At 33.3% G+C, this 13810-nt stretch overlaps 1 protein-coding gene across 1 annotated transcript; it reads left to right on the top strand.

Annotated features, from left to right (window-relative positions):
- The first annotated feature begins 4093 nt into the window (after window positions 1-4093).
- Window positions 4094-7244, top strand: LOC125470940 (cyanogenic beta-glucosidase-like). Its single transcript, XM_048570758.1, has 11 exons — window positions 4094-4293; window positions 4474-4543; window positions 4801-4859; window positions 5009-5084; window positions 5256-5333; window positions 5427-5514; window positions 5596-5851; window positions 6057-6172; window positions 6312-6529; window positions 6666-6697; window positions 6791-7244. The coding sequence occupies exons 1-11, from the start codon at window positions 4123-4125 to the stop codon at window positions 6923-6925; spliced, it is 1299 nt and encodes a 432-aa protein (XP_048426715.1). The 5' UTR covers window positions 4094-4122; the 3' UTR covers window positions 6926-7244.
- The last annotated feature ends 6566 nt before the right edge of the window (window positions 7245-13810 follow it).

The following is a 13810-nucleotide window of genomic DNA, read 5'->3' as shown; positions in this document are numbered from 1 at the left end:
AGGTATTCTTAAATTCCCATCATTATCAAAACTTTATTTCAGAGCGAGTTAAGCGTGCCATTGGAATTAGAGATATAAAGCAAGAGGTGGTAGTCTATAGCCAGATGTCTTCCAATTTGGATTTTAGCCTAGGATCAGATCCTCTCCTGATCTTAAAAAACTGAACTTGCTGAGCACGAAATCGTGATCGTTGAAATTTAATCTAACTGCTACAAACAGGAAAATCTTATAAAGTTATAATAATTATGACCGTTGGATCACATTTCAACGATCACGATTACCTGCTCAGCAGGATCAATTTTTAAGAATCAGGAGACGATCCCGATCCGCCTAGCCTGCTCATTCATCCTCTCTGATTAGTTGAGTAATCTAGCTTATTAGGTATAGCTGGAAGGTCTAGGCTTAGGTGATAATGATTTCTTTCCTTCCTATAAACAGCTACCTTAAACGCCCCAATTTTAGTTTTCCCTAATTTGAGTTCCTAGGTATTTTGAGAAGAAAGTCTTAGCTCTGTTTTCGTAAGTCTCAAAGCTTTAAGTGTAGATTTTATTACAGCTTTTTGGGTACTTACAAACTGTAAGCTTGCATTCTAATTCTAGTTTTGTTTATTTGTTTGATGGAGTTCGAAATAGGATTCGGCAAAGCTTTCAGAGAAGTTAGTTTGAGTGAACTAGTAAGGGGGTTCTGGGAAGCCTTCTATTGATATTGTGAAGCTACAAATAATCACAAGGCGATACGTGAATTTTTGGGTAAAAGATGATAAAAATATCCTTGAGGCATATCGGGATTCGTACGCGCGAGCAGTGGACAATCATCCGTCAATCAAGTCAAAAGTATCCAAAATAGGTAACCAATTCAAAGATATTCTCATCCATCCTCATCTTAGGTAATTATTTTATAACCTACATAACATTCCATTTAAGTGAAGGTTAATTGGCTAATTAATGGATTAATTCCTAATTAATCCATTAATCACCAATTAAATCACTCATTGCACCCCCAAAAATACCCAAGGGTCGTCCACCCTTTCTTCCAAAGAAGATCGGCCATGCCCTATATATTGGCTCCCATTTTCACCAAAATGGAGGACTCTTGCTAAAATTCTCCAAAACTCTCAAACACTTTTCTCTCTATATTCTAACTTTGGCATCGGAAGTTCTTCGGCCAAATCCCCCTCATTCATCATGAGCGTGTGAGGCTCTTGGCCTTAACCTAAGGTGTTATTTGTTTTGTAGGTGCAATTTTGTTCAAGATCAAGGAGGAAGAAATTTGCATCCACAAATTGGTGCTTTCATTGAGAGCTAAGATCCATACTCGTAGAAGACTCTCGCATAAAAAGGTTTTTCTCTATTTTCTAGTCCATTTGAATATTTTTCATACGTTCTTATTATTAGAATTTTTTATTTGCGAAGGTTCTTTGATAAAACGTATAAGAAAAATATAATGGCTAGAAATTTAGAAAATTCCACCAGAAAAAATTCCAATAGTCAAGAAATGGGACCGCGGAGATCCACGAGGTAAAATGCGGTCATAAGCGGGGTGGCACCACCACTACGAGGTTCCACCATGGCCCAAGCCGTGTCATCCAAGCTTGCTGATTAGTGTAGATGTTGCATTTGCTTCTCCTGAGGGTTGGTCGGGTAACAAAAATGTTCTATTTTCTAGCACATCATTATGGTTTGGATTAGTCTTTCTAGTGGGTATACTTAATTCTCTCATATCCTGAACCTATTCATTCTATATCCAAAAATGAAATGACCCCCCTCCCAATTCCTTCAGGTTGCGAGACACACTAAAATTCAATATAAGTCCCAAAAATTCAAATAAAGAAAAAAATTAGAAAAATTAGAGAGGGGTCAAACTTTTGTGTTTTTGAATTGTAAAAATATATATAAATGAAAAATATTAAATCAAAATAAATAGATGTAAGCTAATAAAAACCAGTGTCTTGAAACAACTAATCAATTTCTTGTACTACCAAGAAGAAACCACCCCAATGGTATCCTTTCACAATCTTTAGGAGCGAAATAGCCAATTTGAGAACCTAGCTATTTCGAGGCCTTCTTAATTAGCGTGGAAATACAATTTCACAAAACCACTGGGTTTACGGATTCAATATTAAAACTCTAACAAGAAGAAAAAGATCAAGATTAATTAATTCTTCATACTTATCGATTATATACTTATGTAAAGAATTCTGGTCATAAATTTCTACTTTTTTGTTGAGTCAAATAATTTTCTACTGTTTGAATAAGTCTCTGTAGCTAATCGCCCATATTCAACTTCAAAAGTTTTGCCCATCAACAGTTGGACAGGCATAATATAAACATGCAGATAAATGACTCTTTGTTTCCGAATCCAGAAAATATTTTCTTTCGATAGAAAACTCAAGAGTAATTCAAGGATTGATCATTTCAAATTAAGATGAGATTGATCGAACTGTTGTGTACATTATCTTACTTTTCAACTCAAGGAATAATTTTTTTGTAAATAATGTATTTTTGTAGTATAAGTTATTAATTTCTTAATCTTAATTTGAATATCATATATACAAAAAACTATTCAAATTGAAGACTGTTTAGTCATCCAAATGTATCAATAAAATGAATAGTTCGTTATAAATCTTTTATTCAAATAATTCTTTTTGTTTAGATGATGTTCAAATAAAAATTAAGAAACTAAACAATCACAATATAAAATTTGTAGAATATGTGCATTCCTCATAGGTGGAACGCAAGGATTATCCATTCTTTTACGTACGTAGACAACTAATGGGTACATGAAACGTGCTTTCTTTTAAATTACAGACCATGACTTGGACTTTAAACTAGGAATTTCAAGGCCAATTTTGTTTACAAATTTTAACCCTTCACAATTCTCATTCTTGTACTAGCAAGAAGAATGTGTAACTACTATACTTTGAAGGGTGTCCAAACCTTCGAAAAAACCACCCAATGGAATCCTTTGACAATCTTTAGGAGCAAAATAGCCAACTTGAGAACCTAGCTATTTCGATGCCTTCTTAATTAGAGTGGAAAGCCAATTTCAAAAAACCACTGGGTTTACCAATTCAATACAAAAACTCTAACAAGAAGAAAAAGATCAAGATTAAATTCTTCATCTTTATCGCTTACGTACTTACGTAAAGAATTCTCGTCATAAATTTCTATTTTTTTGTTGGGTCAAGTAATTTTCTACTGTTTGAACAAGTCCCTATAGCTAATCTTCCATATTCAACTTCAAAAGTTATGCCTTAAACATTTGGACATACATCATATAAACATGCAGATAAATGACTCTTTGTTTCCTAATGCAGTTAACATTTTCTTTTGCGGGAAAACTCAAGGGTAACTCAAGGATTGATCATTGCAAATTAAAATGAGATTGATCGTACAGTTATCTACATTATCTTACTTTTCAACTCAAGGAATAATTTGTTTTTATAAATAATGTATTTTAATATATATATATAGTATAAGTTATTGATTTTTTAATCTTAATTTGAATATCATATATACAAAAAACTGTTCAAATTGAAGACTGTGTAGTTATCCAAATATGTCAACAAAATGAATAGTTCATTATAAATCTTTTACTTGGTATCAACTCTATCGATTGGATTCATATATTTAAATGACTAAACGATTTCAAATTCAAAGAATTATTTTTTTTTTAGATGATCTTCAAATAAAGATTAAGGAACTGAAGAATCACAATATAAAATTTGAAGAGTATGTGCATTCCTCATAGGTGGAACGTGCTTTCTTTTAAACTACAAACCATGATTTGGTCTTTAAACTAGGGCTTTCAAAATTCAATATAAGTCCCAAAAATTCAAATAAAGAAAAAAATTAGAAAAATTAGAGAGGGGTCAAACTTTTGTGTTTTTGAATTGTAAAAATATATATAAATGAAAAATATTAAATCAAAGTCAAACCATGACTTGGTCTTTAAACTAGGGCTTTCAAAGTCAATTTTGTTTACAATTTTTAACCCTTTACTATTCTCATGAGCTAGTACGTAGACACCATATCCCTTCCTCCCTTTCTCTATATAAACCCCATGCAATATTCCAGGAGGAGATAACTTAATTATCTCGATCGATATCAAAACTCCCAAGTTATGGCAATGAAATATTCACGATCTTTGCTCTTTGGTGTGCTGCTACTCATTGGCTTTGCATTGACAAATAGCAAAGCAACTAATACAGATCCACCTGTTCATTGCGAATTTCTCAATCGCAGCAGTTTTGAACCAGGGTTTATATTTGGCACAGGTTCCGCAGCTTACCAGGTCTGTATATATATGTATTTTACACACACACTCACATTTACATATTTCTTTTGGGATTATTTACCATATTTTTGGTGTATTTTATGCATGCAGTTAGCATCCATGCATGAATTATAATGTTGACATCTTCCTTGCGTGTGTAGTAGTACTCTTACGTATATGCATGTGTGTATATTTCAGTATGAAGGTGCAGTAAAAGAAGATGGAAGAGGCCCAAGCATATGGGATACCTTCACCCACAAACATCCAGGTCTGTGATTTAATCAATTGGTAATATGAAAACTTTAGCTACTTCATTTCAAAAGGAGTATAAATAGCACCTCATTCTTTTCTTCGTGAGGACAAGTAAACTCCAACCTCTCTAATAACCATGCACTTTGTTGGGAGACGAATAGTACGTGGTCATGTGATCTGTACAATATATGTATATACTTCATCAGTGCGCACGCATATAAAGTACCTTGCACATGATATGGATTTCACCATTATGTTTTTGAATAACTACAGAAAAAATCGCTGATGGCAGTAACGGAGACGTCGCTATAGATCAATATCACCGCTATAAGGTCTAAAACCTCATAACTTTGTCTCTTGACCCTTTATACTTGAAGGGCACATGTTAACATATTAAATTGGAGCCTTTATAAAAATAAAATAAAAAGGACAATATATAATGAGATCCTCAATATTTAATTTTAAACTTTTGTCATTTTAGGATGATGTGGGGATCATGAAGGATATGGAGTTGGATGCTTACAGATTATCTATTTCATGGTCCAGATTATTACCAAGTAAGTTGCTCCACATCCTCATATTTGGTTGGGACCAATGTCAATATTGTGCATAAGAATTATTTTTCCAACAAGAAAATTATTCTCTTTATATACTTTTAACTAAAGTAATGTGATCGAGTTATCTGCTGGTTAACCCTTTTTTTTTCTTGTTATTTTTTTTCTAATTAGATGGAACATTAAGTGGTGGCGTTAACAGAAAAGGAATTGATTATTACAACAATCTCATCAATGAACTGCTACGCAATGGTTAATCATCCTACCTTAAACAATTATTACATGAATTTTTAGAACATCATTCAATTAGACTTTTAATTTGATTTTACTGATCATGAACTACAGGTTTAAAGCCGTTTGTAACACTCTTTCATTGGGATGTTCCCCAAGCTTTAGAAGATGAATATGGTGGTTTCTTAAGCCCTCGTATTGTGTAAGTCAACAAAATTTATTTTCTCATTGATAATTTGATAAAATACATACTGATATACGTAACATAAATTTGTATCTACAGCGATCATTTTAAAGACTATGCAGAACTTTGTTATAAGGAATTTGGTGATCGAGTCAAGCACTGGTTCACGGTAAATGAGCCATATACTTTTAGTAGCATGGGTTATGTTGTTGGGACTCTAGCACCGGGACGCTGCTCTTCTTGGCAAAATCTAAACTGCACCGGTGGAGATTCAGCCATTGAACCATACTTGGTGACACACCACATTCTTCTTGCTCATGGAGCAGCTGTAGAATTGTACAAGAATAGATATCAGGTTCAATAACAGTTTCTTTTTTTTTTCTTTTTTTTTATTTTTTATTTTGGGTCAGCATATTGGCTCCTAATTGAGAATTCTCTATGAATCATTATTATTGAGTTGTAATACAAGAGGGAATACTCTCAGTAGTAAGATAATCTAAAGGTTGTATGTTTTTTCTATAACTCCTATTTATTCAACCAAAATTCATATTTTTGGGCAGGCATCTCAGAAAGGCTTGATAGGAATAACATTGGTGACATACTGGTTTGAGCCTGCTTCGGAGTCAAAGCAAGATAAAGATGCTGCCTTACGATCTTTGGATTTTATGTTTGGATGGCAAGTGTCTTAATAAATTATATATAAACTCAATTACATATTTACTTATGACTTGTAACATTGATACAACCTAGCTAGCATTACTTTTTATATATAATGCTATAATTAGGCTAATATTTGGAATTTTCATGTTTTGTAGGTTTTTGGACCCGTTAACAAGTGGTGACTATCCACACACCATGCGATCAATTGTAGGAAAAAGATTGCCAAAATTCACAAAAGAACAATCCAAGTTGCTAAACGGTTCGTTTGATTTTCTTGGAATAAATTATTATACTGCTAGATACGCAACTAGTACACCGAAGAACAATTCACTACAGGCAAGCTTCGTAACAGACCCTCAAGCTGATCTTACAAGTGAGTGCGAAAGGAAACTTACTTTCAATAGCTTAAGTTCTTTGTTCTTCTTGACCTAGTCTGACTTCTTAATTACATTAATTATATTCTAATATTTACACCAGTTGTACTCTAATGTTTGTAAATATTGTGGCAGCTGAGCTTAATGGAGTACTTATTGGTCCACAGGTATACATCAAATTTATCATTTTGAGCTATTTGCATTTGGAGGATTAGTTTTTTACCCCAACATTAACGTATTATCTTGAAATGGTGTTGCAGACTGCTTCAGATTGGTTATATGTATATCCAAAAGGAATTCACGATCTTGTGCTCTACACAAAGGAAAAATATAATGATCCAATCATTTATATTACTGAGAATGGTATGTCATACATACGTTTAAGCCTTGATTAAATGCAAATGTTTCACATATTTATAATGGTGTAAAATGAAACTACACGTTTTTTTTTTTTTTTTTTTTAAACGGAAAAAACTAAATTTAATCTTTTGTGCAATAATATGTACGTAGGTGTATCAGAGTTGAATATTCCAGAACTATCAATTGACGAGGCTCTTCATGATACCAATAGAATTGACTACCACTACCGTCACCTGTGTTACCTTCAAGCGGCGATCAAGTAAGTAGTTATTAACAAATTAATTAAGGCTATATACTGCCTAGCCTTCTTAAGTTATTGTTATTTAATCATTATATTGACCTAAACCATATGAACATTTGTGTATTTGTGTGCAGAAATGGTGCGAAAGTGAAGGGATACTTTCCGTGGACATTGTTGGATGACTTTGAATGGGATTCGGGATACACTGTCCGATTTGGTTTAAACTACGTGGATTATAATGACGGGCTAAAAAGACACCCAAAACTCTCGGCACATTGGTTCAAAAATTTGCTTAAGAAGAATTGAAGGAATTAAAAGAAATTTATTGTTGATTATAAACATTTAAGTGGATAATTGTCCTTTTTATGTATTTGTATTTCAATTCCTTCCGCATTTGTATTTCCTTTCAATAATGTAAGTATTCTTTGAGATTCAATAATTCAATAAAAAAGCTATAAGAGCTGTGAATGCTACAGTAAGACCTCTCTATATAAAGGAATAACTTATTTATAGTCGTAAACAGTTTTGGTCCTAGTTTGGGTTCAGGAATAAATAGCACATTGTAATAAGTTATTATTTTTCTTGGTCCTATTGTAAAGAAACTCGCCTCAACATAGTAGTAATTGTTAATAAGTACAATAATAAACAAGGCCACAAAAAAAAATAAAAAATAAATAAGAAAAGGTTTTAGATGGACTAAAACATTTCTATACTATTGTTTGGGATTGTTCTTTCTTTCTTTTTTTTTTTTTTTTTTTTTTTTTTTTTTTTTTTTTTTGGATTTGATACCACACCTTGGAGCTTTTGGGTACGTATGTAAAACCTTGTTAATATCTTCTTGTTGAAGTCAAAATATTTCTAGCTCCTCAGGATTATCTTCGTCCCCTTCTTGCCTAATTGTATTACTGATTATTTTTTCAATTAAAGCGTGCTCAACTTTTTGCACAACTTAACACAAATGTTTTGAGTTAGCTGGCTTTGCATATGACCTTGGGTGACATGACAAATTTGACAGAAGAAAACAAAAAGTATACGCTTGATCTGGTCGAAGATTGGATTGTACGTATTTGTCAAATTTACTTGGAAGAATTAAAGAGTTCTAAAACTTTTGCTATATATTACAAACATCTATTTTTTATTCTTTGTTGAACATAAGGATACTAATAGATTTTAATATATTCTGCCTGTTTAACATAGTTTAAAAATTCACGGCATCGTGCGGGCTTAATTGCTTGTAAGAAATATTTACAAATGTTGATGCACAAAATCAGTGAGACTTTGGAACGACGTAAAGTGTCGAGTTTGTAACCATCGTAATGTTGCTCCATCACCTAGTGAGGATAATATGTAAAGAGATGCAGGTAGGGAAGCAACACAAGATGTACGTGATTCATCTTAAATGGGGCTCCATCCACGAGAGTGGACGAGTCCTCATTAATAGTGAAGATTTTACACAAGACATAAGTTTAAGCATAATCATCATTAGTGAGTTCTAATGACGAGTTTATGCACAATAATGACATTAGGAATTAATTGTTCAAGAACGGTCTCCTTGTATAGTTGATGAGGGTCTTCGGCTCCCATCCACGATTGATGTGGGACTCTAGGAGTTTTATTTTTAGGTTGACGCTTGTCGTGTTGTGATTGGTTTCTTGATTGGAGAAAAACTCATGTGCTCCGGCAAGGGTGCCTCCACATGAAGTCTTCAGTGGGTCCTTGAAGGTATAAGGTTGACCGGTGCTTAGTAGTTTCGAGGGTGGTGAACTACGGAACAAACAGTGGTCCCCCAAGTTCACGAGTGAGGAAAGCTTCTCGGTTGGAGACTTGCAAAACCCAAATTGGTGTATTTTTTTTGTTTTTTTCTTTTCCTTGTCGGTTCAGTATTGCATAGACTTGTGATCTATGAAATAAACACGTGCTGAAGGCTTCTCCAATTCCAACAAATGACATGCACTGCACATAAATCAAAAGAAAATGAATGTAGGCCACAAGTATATTATACAGCCAAATAGGTAGACACTTAAATCATAACAGACCATTAGGTTTATTTAAAAATAAGGAATTATAACATCATATTTTCCTCCACCTCATTAATATAACTATAAAAGCATAACACTATGTAATTCCTTTCCTCTAAGTCCAATATATCACAAGAAAATGTAGCTTTTGCGAGAAAATAAATAGTAAAATATGCGTTCATCATTATGCTATTTCTTAATGCTTCCATCCCTCCTTGGTCATGATTTCGATCTTCCTCTTCACCATCATCAATATCTCTCTCTTCACTATAGTCTTCGGGGTCATCAAAATGCCTATCACGTTCAGAATGCCTCCTTTTGTAGTTATGAAGAGCCATTGTAGGAATGACAAAATTCACGTGCTTATTGAACAGACAATCAAGCATATCCCTCAAAATTGCCCCCCTTTTTTCATACTCTAAACGTATGCTCAATTACGCTTCTAGGAGAAAAATGTCTATGGTTGAATACCTCTTTATGCCCCGTTGGTTGGCCACTCCTATAAACATATGAGAGATGATGTCTTTTACCTTTATGCCCCATGGGGTGGTATTAAATTCCAAATCCATAGGCTTGATAATATTTAATGCCATCTAACATACAATATACAACATAACACCAAAATATCTACTAACGGTCTCAGAAGAGTGTTGAAATTGCGCTTAGCTATTCTTTTTTTTTTTTCTTCTTCTATACTATGTCCTAACATATGCAAGAATATTCCTAATATTACTTTCTCCTTGAACCTTTCAAACTATAGTTAGCTAGCAATGCTTTCATTAACCAAATGTTACCTGCTTGAAAAAATTCATACATGGAGTTTTATGCACATATTTTAGATAATATGCTTCAATAGCTCGAGTACAAGCGCATGCTAATATGTCAAACTCTTCCTCATCATTATCTAGAATGTCCATATTCAAGCGCACCTGCAAGTTAACAAATAATCCTTAACAAAATTCAAGCACCTTGCCAATTAACAGTTGTACCAATATTCAAAACAAAGTATCTAAAAATTAACTCATAATTCAAAATTACATTCAAGGAAGGTGTCAAACAAATTCTAAGACATAATCCTAAAATCTGACTAAGAGTGTACAAATCCAGAATGTTTTGTAAAACTACAACTCCCTCATTGGTTGATGAACTCATAATTCAGCCAAGTAAGTTGCACACTAGGATCTTTCATGATAGAGAACATCTCTCTCTTCTCTTGATTAAAAAACAAACGAGTTGCAAACAGCCATAACGGGCTAGTACACTCACAACCGGTAACGGTTCAACAACCTGCACAACTTCAGGAATACTAGTGCCTATCACCAATTGCCTCATAGTGCTCTTACACTCTATTGCACCAATAAGGTGGTCAATTTGACCATACAATTTTGCAGCACCGCCAACCTTTTTCCTTTTCCTATCAAACTTACTTGTTCTCAATTCACCTTGGTCAGCTCTTTTCTTTTTTCCTTTCTTAGCACTTTTTCTCATAGATTCGGTAGTGCACTCTCCTCATCATCTGATCCAATAGATTCATTTTGTATATTAACATTTCCTATTGAGTCATCCCTACTATTTGGTAGTAGTGCACCAAATGAAAGTGCCCAAGCATTTGCACCAGTAGCAACGCCGTTTGAGAGCATCCTATCCAACTTTTCCTTGAACTAAGGAGTGATGCCTTTCTGCAATCTTCCATATTCAGGATTTTTCTACAAATAAAAAAGAATGTTGTTATTATGTAGTTTATGATTACTATAACTAGAATAACATCATAACAGATACAAAGTGCACATACTTGAATCGTATTATTCCACCATTCATCAAAGGCATCCACTATTCCCTTGCTTGGATTCCACTCTAGGCCAGTTTCTTTCCCAATTAGTTTTTTGCACAACTACCAATCCTTTTTTAGTCTATCTCACTTATTTTTCAATTGCGCTTTACTATAAGAATTTCCTGTTTCTTTCCTAAAGTTTTCTATCAAATTTGCCGATCTTTCTTTGTTAAAGTGGGGACCAAGACAACGTCCAACCTCAACATCCTTGATGCACACCTCACTAAATACGGATATATTATGATCATTGCATGTACTATGTGGAGCTCTTGTTGGAGCTCTTGTACTACCAAGAAGAAGCCACCCCAGTGGTATCCTTTCACAATCTTTAGGAGCGAAATAGCCAATTTGAGAACCTAGCTATTTCAATGCCTTCTTAATTAGCGTGGAAATACAATTTCACAAAACCACTGGGTTTACGGATTCAATATTAAAACTCTAACAAGAAGAAAAAGATCAAGATTAATTAATTATTCATCCTTATCGATTATGTACTTACGTAAAGAATTCTGGTCATAAATTTCTACTTTTTTGTTGGTACTCAAATAATTTTCTACTGTTTGAATAAGTCTCTGTAGCTAATCGCCCTTATTCAGCTTCAAAAGTTTTGCCCATCAACAGTTGGGCAGGTATAATATAAACATGCAAATAAATGACTCTTTGTTTCCGAATCCAGAAAACATTTTCTTTCGCTGGAAAACTCAAGAGTATTCAAGGATTGATCATTTCAAATTAAGATGAGATCGATCGAACGGTTGTGTACATTATCTTACTTTTCAACTCAAGGAATAATTTTTTAATAAATAATGTATTTTTGTAGTATAGGTTATTAATTGAAGACCGTTTAGTCATCCAAATGTATCAATAAAATGAATAGTTCGTTATAAATCTTTTATTCAAATAATTCTTTTTGTTTAGACGATGTTCAAATAAATATTAAGAAACTAAACGATCACAATATAAAATTTGTAGAATATGTGCATTCCTCATAGGTGGAACGCAAGGATTATCCATTCTTTTACATACGTAGACATCTATTGGGTACATGAAACGTGCTTTCTTTTAAATTACAGACCATGGCTTTCAAGAGTTAACCCTTTACTATTCTCATTCTTGTACCAGCAAGAAGAATGTGTAACTACTATATACTTTGAAGGGTGTCCAAACCTTCGAAAAAACCCCCACAATGGAATCCTTTCACAATCTTTGGGAGCAAAATAGCCAACTTGACAACCTAGCTATTTCGATGCCTTCTTAATTAGAGTGGAAAGACAATTTCAAAAAACCACTGGGTTTACCAATTCAACACTAAAACTCTAACAAGAAGAAAAAGGTCAAGATTAAATTCTTCATCTTTATCGCTTACTACTTACGTAAAGAATTGTGGTCATAAATTTCTGTTTTTTTGTGGGCACAAGTAATTTTCTACGGTTTGAACAAGTCTCTATTGCTAATCTTCCATATTCAACTTCAAAAGTTATGCCTTCAACATTTGGACATACATCATATAAACATGCAGATAAATGACTCTTTGTTTCCTAATGCAGTTAACATTTTCTTTTGCCGGAAAACTAAAGGGTAACTCAAGGATTGATCATTGCAAATTAAAATGAGATTGATCGTACAGTTGTCTACATTATCTTACTTTTCAACTCAAGGAATAATTTGTTTTTATAAATAATGTATTTTCATATATATAGTATAAGTTATTGATTTTTTAATCTTAATTTGAATATCATATATGCAAAAAACTGTTCAAATTGAAGACTGTGTAGTTATCCAAATATGTCAATAAAATGAATAGTTCATTATAAATCTTTTACTTAGTATCAACACTATCGATTGGGTTCATATATTTAAATGACTAAACGATTTCAAATTCAAATAATTATTTTTGTTTAGATGATCTTCAAATAAAGATTAAGGAACTGAAGGATCACAATATAAAATTTGAAGAGTATGTGCATTCCTCATAGGTGGAACGCAAGGATTATCCTTTCTTTTACGTACGTACGCAACTTTTGGGAACATGAAACGTGCTTTCTTTTAAACTACAGACCATGACTTGGTCTTTAAACTAGGGCTTTCAAAGTCAATTTTGTTTACAATTTTTAACCCTTTACTATTCTCATGAGCTAGTACGTAGACACCATATCCCTTCCTCCCTTTCTCTATATAAACCCCATGCAATATTCCAGGAGGAGATAACTTAATTATCTCGATCGATATCAAAACTCCCAAGTTATGGCAATGAAATATTCACGATATTTGCTCTTTGGTGTGCTGCTACTCATTGGCTTTGCATTGACAAATAGCAAAGCAACTCATACAGATCCACCTGTTCATTGCGAATTTCTCAATCGTAGCAGTTTTGAACCAGGGTTTATATTTGGCATAGGTTCCGCAGCTTACTAGGTCTGTATATATATGTATTTTACACACACACTCACATTTATATATTTCTTTTGGGATTATTTACCATATTTTTGGTGTATTTTATCCATGCAGTTAGCATCCATGCATGAATTATAATGTACCAGCAAGAAGAATGTGTAACTACTATATACTTTATGCTTTTGGCAATTGAACAGATTGTGCAACCTAATATCCCAAATTTATGCTTTTGGCAAAGACCCATGAATTTGAAATTGCTTTGTGTAGGTGATTCACCATATTTCTGTCCAATTTAACTTCACTAAGGTCTCTCTAATTAGATGGAACATTAAGTGGTGGCGTTAACAGAAAAGGAATTGATTATTACAACAATCTCATCAACGAACTCCTACGCAATGGTTAATCATCCTACCTTAAACAATTATTACATGAATTT

Source organism: the organism of the source record quoted next, unplaced genomic scaffold (assembly GCF_019419815.1).
Source record: "Pyrus x bretschneideri cultivar Hongxiangsu unplaced genomic scaffold, Pyrus_bretschneideri_v1 Contig55, whole genome shotgun sequence".
Taxonomy (NCBI): domain Eukaryota; kingdom Viridiplantae; phylum Streptophyta; class Magnoliopsida; order Rosales; family Rosaceae; genus Pyrus; species Pyrus x bretschneideri.
Note: the sequence above shows the minus strand (reverse complement) of the source record. Positions and strands in the feature narration are given on the sequence as shown.